This window comes from Culex pipiens, chromosome 3 (genome assembly GCF_016801865.2).
Source record: "Culex pipiens pallens isolate TS chromosome 3, TS_CPP_V2, whole genome shotgun sequence".
NCBI classification, from domain to species: domain Eukaryota; kingdom Metazoa; phylum Arthropoda; class Insecta; order Diptera; family Culicidae; genus Culex; species Culex pipiens.
Window position 1 is genome coordinate 140,052,379 of NC_068939.1, and position 2,090 is coordinate 140,054,468.

At 45.9% G+C, this 2,090-nt stretch overlaps 1 protein-coding gene across 1 annotated transcript in view; it reads right to left on the bottom strand.

Moving 5' to 3' along the window:
- Positions 1–430: 430 nt before the first annotated feature.
- The window catches only part of LOC120421242 (uncharacterized), a 12,711-nt gene continuing 11,051 nt past the window's right edge, over positions 431–2,090 (bottom strand). The window contains exons 3-4 of the mRNA XM_052710451.1: positions 1,130–1,517; positions 431–1,062 (exon numbers count right to left, since the gene is read on the bottom strand). Of these exons, the coding sequence (XP_052566411.1) occupies positions 693–1,062; positions 1,130–1,517 (758 nt within the window). The 3' untranslated portion in view covers positions 431–692. The remainder of the gene's footprint in view (positions 1,063–1,129; positions 1,518–2,090) is intronic.

The following is a 2,090-nucleotide window of genomic DNA, read 5'->3' on the forward strand; positions in this document are numbered from 1 at the left end:
GCTTGAGTGGCTTGAGATTGTTTGAACAGTTCGAAGTTGAAACTACACCGATGTCGCTTAAATCTAGCGCGCGCAGCGAAAGCATTCTAACTCTCTAAGTGACGATTTTAAAAATCATACCGTAATGTAAGCCCTAATCCTAATCGTATGTTTTGCTAGGCAGAACGAGCAATCTATTCGAACAAATGACAAAAACAAATCCAGTGGATTGATTGCTTTTCAAGGGTTTTTTTGTTCGTCTTTTCCAAATTATTCAAAACGTTTTTACAGTTCTTTGTGTAAGCGTTCTACGCTGCAAACGTAACCGTTACTGATGTCCATTCAAGGTTTTCCTAACAGTATAAGAGTGATTGTGGGAGTTGTTCTTAGAACAGTACGCCAAAACTGGGTCAGCCTGGTAATAAATAAGAGTTTTTTTTTTTTTTTAATCTTTTACGTTAATCTACACCGACTTCTGCACAAGTAAATGTTCGAAAATTAAAAAAAACAACGTCAGCTTATCAATACTAAATATTTGTGAACAACCAAATGATATCTCATTTAAGCAGTTTTGATGCGTTTCATTGTGTCCGTCGCAACGTGGTTCTAAGCTACAGAGTGTTGCTTGTTTATTTGGGAATGCTACAGGCTGATTGAGATCGCGCACTGACTGTTTTCTGTTTATTTTTTTTTTTTTCGTGGAAGAGGTCGCTTTACTTCAGCGCCACGGTGGCCGGCGTCGTGCCCGCTGACGATGCCGCCGCGGTTTGGAAGCGGTTCCGCAGCGTTTCGTTCTCCGGGTTTGCCATGACGGACTCGATGAACGCGTTGGTTTCCACCTGGAGCTGGGCGAGCCGCATCTGCAGCTCCTGGTTGCGCCGGATCAGCTTGACCGTCTTGAGCGCGATGTCGAACAGACCCTTGGTGTTGTTCGGGTGGTGCGGAACGTGCTGGTGGTTGTGGTGCAGCGGGTGGTGCGGCTGGTACGACCGCGAGGAAGAAAATACTGAGTACATCGAGGACACGCTACCGTCCTCGCGAAAACCATCGTCGTCAAAGTCCGATATGCTGAGGGACGTGCAGCTGGAAGGGGAGATGCAAAGGGAACAATCAGAAGATGTTTGAATGGGGCTTGAGCTGTTGATCTTACCGGCATCCAGTGCTGCTGCCCAGCGGTGAAAAGTCGCAGTTCCGATCGTCCATCGAGCTAGAGCACCCACTTGAGGAAACGCTCATCGAGCGTCGACTTCGCGGACCGTGGTACAGATGAGGCGCCAAGTTGAGCTGACCCTGGTGTGGTGGCAGTGGTCGCTGGCCACCTTCGCCGTCTTGTTCTTCGTCCAGATCGACCATGTCGGGTGCGTCGCTCACGATGGACGCCGAGTCGCCGGTCCCCGAGCAGTAGTCCACGGATGACGCCGTCGATGAGTTGGTTGCTTCGTCAAGCGATTCGACGCGACTTGGACGGGAAGAACGCTCATACGGTGTCCGACATCGTCCCGTGGATCGGTGGGATGATTGCTTCTGTACTTTGCCGACTGTAGTGAGAAAAGGGGGAGCAAAAAAGAGAAGAACAAATTAGTGAATGGGTTACTCGACGGAAATTGAAGAATTGGGCAACTCATCACAGGGTTTCTCCCCTCTTCAATGAAGAGTCAGTACCAAGAATCATAACGGCAAACTCAGCAGACAATGTCAATAACATTTTCAATTCATAATGTGATGACCACGTGGAACGAAGTTCTAAAAAATGTTAACAAAGAAAACTCTAGACGTGACCTCCAAGCGTGAGAAGCAACATCAGAGGAAACGCGCGCACGTGCAACAGCCTGTGTCATACACACGTGTAGATCCCATAATCGATTACACGTGTGGCTATCTAAGTTAAAACAATCATTGATTCATGTTACCTACTTGGTGGTGAGTGGTAGGCAGCTTATATGTCATTAATGAATCGTATTTTATTTATAAGTTTGCAGTGGTCCTCAGTGGAACTTTTACAAATAATTTAAAGTTTGCAGTTTGCAAACTTTCAGATAATTCATTAAAAATAACTGTTTTTATCGCCAATCTCAATTTGTACTTCATTATAATTAAAAGACGAATCAATA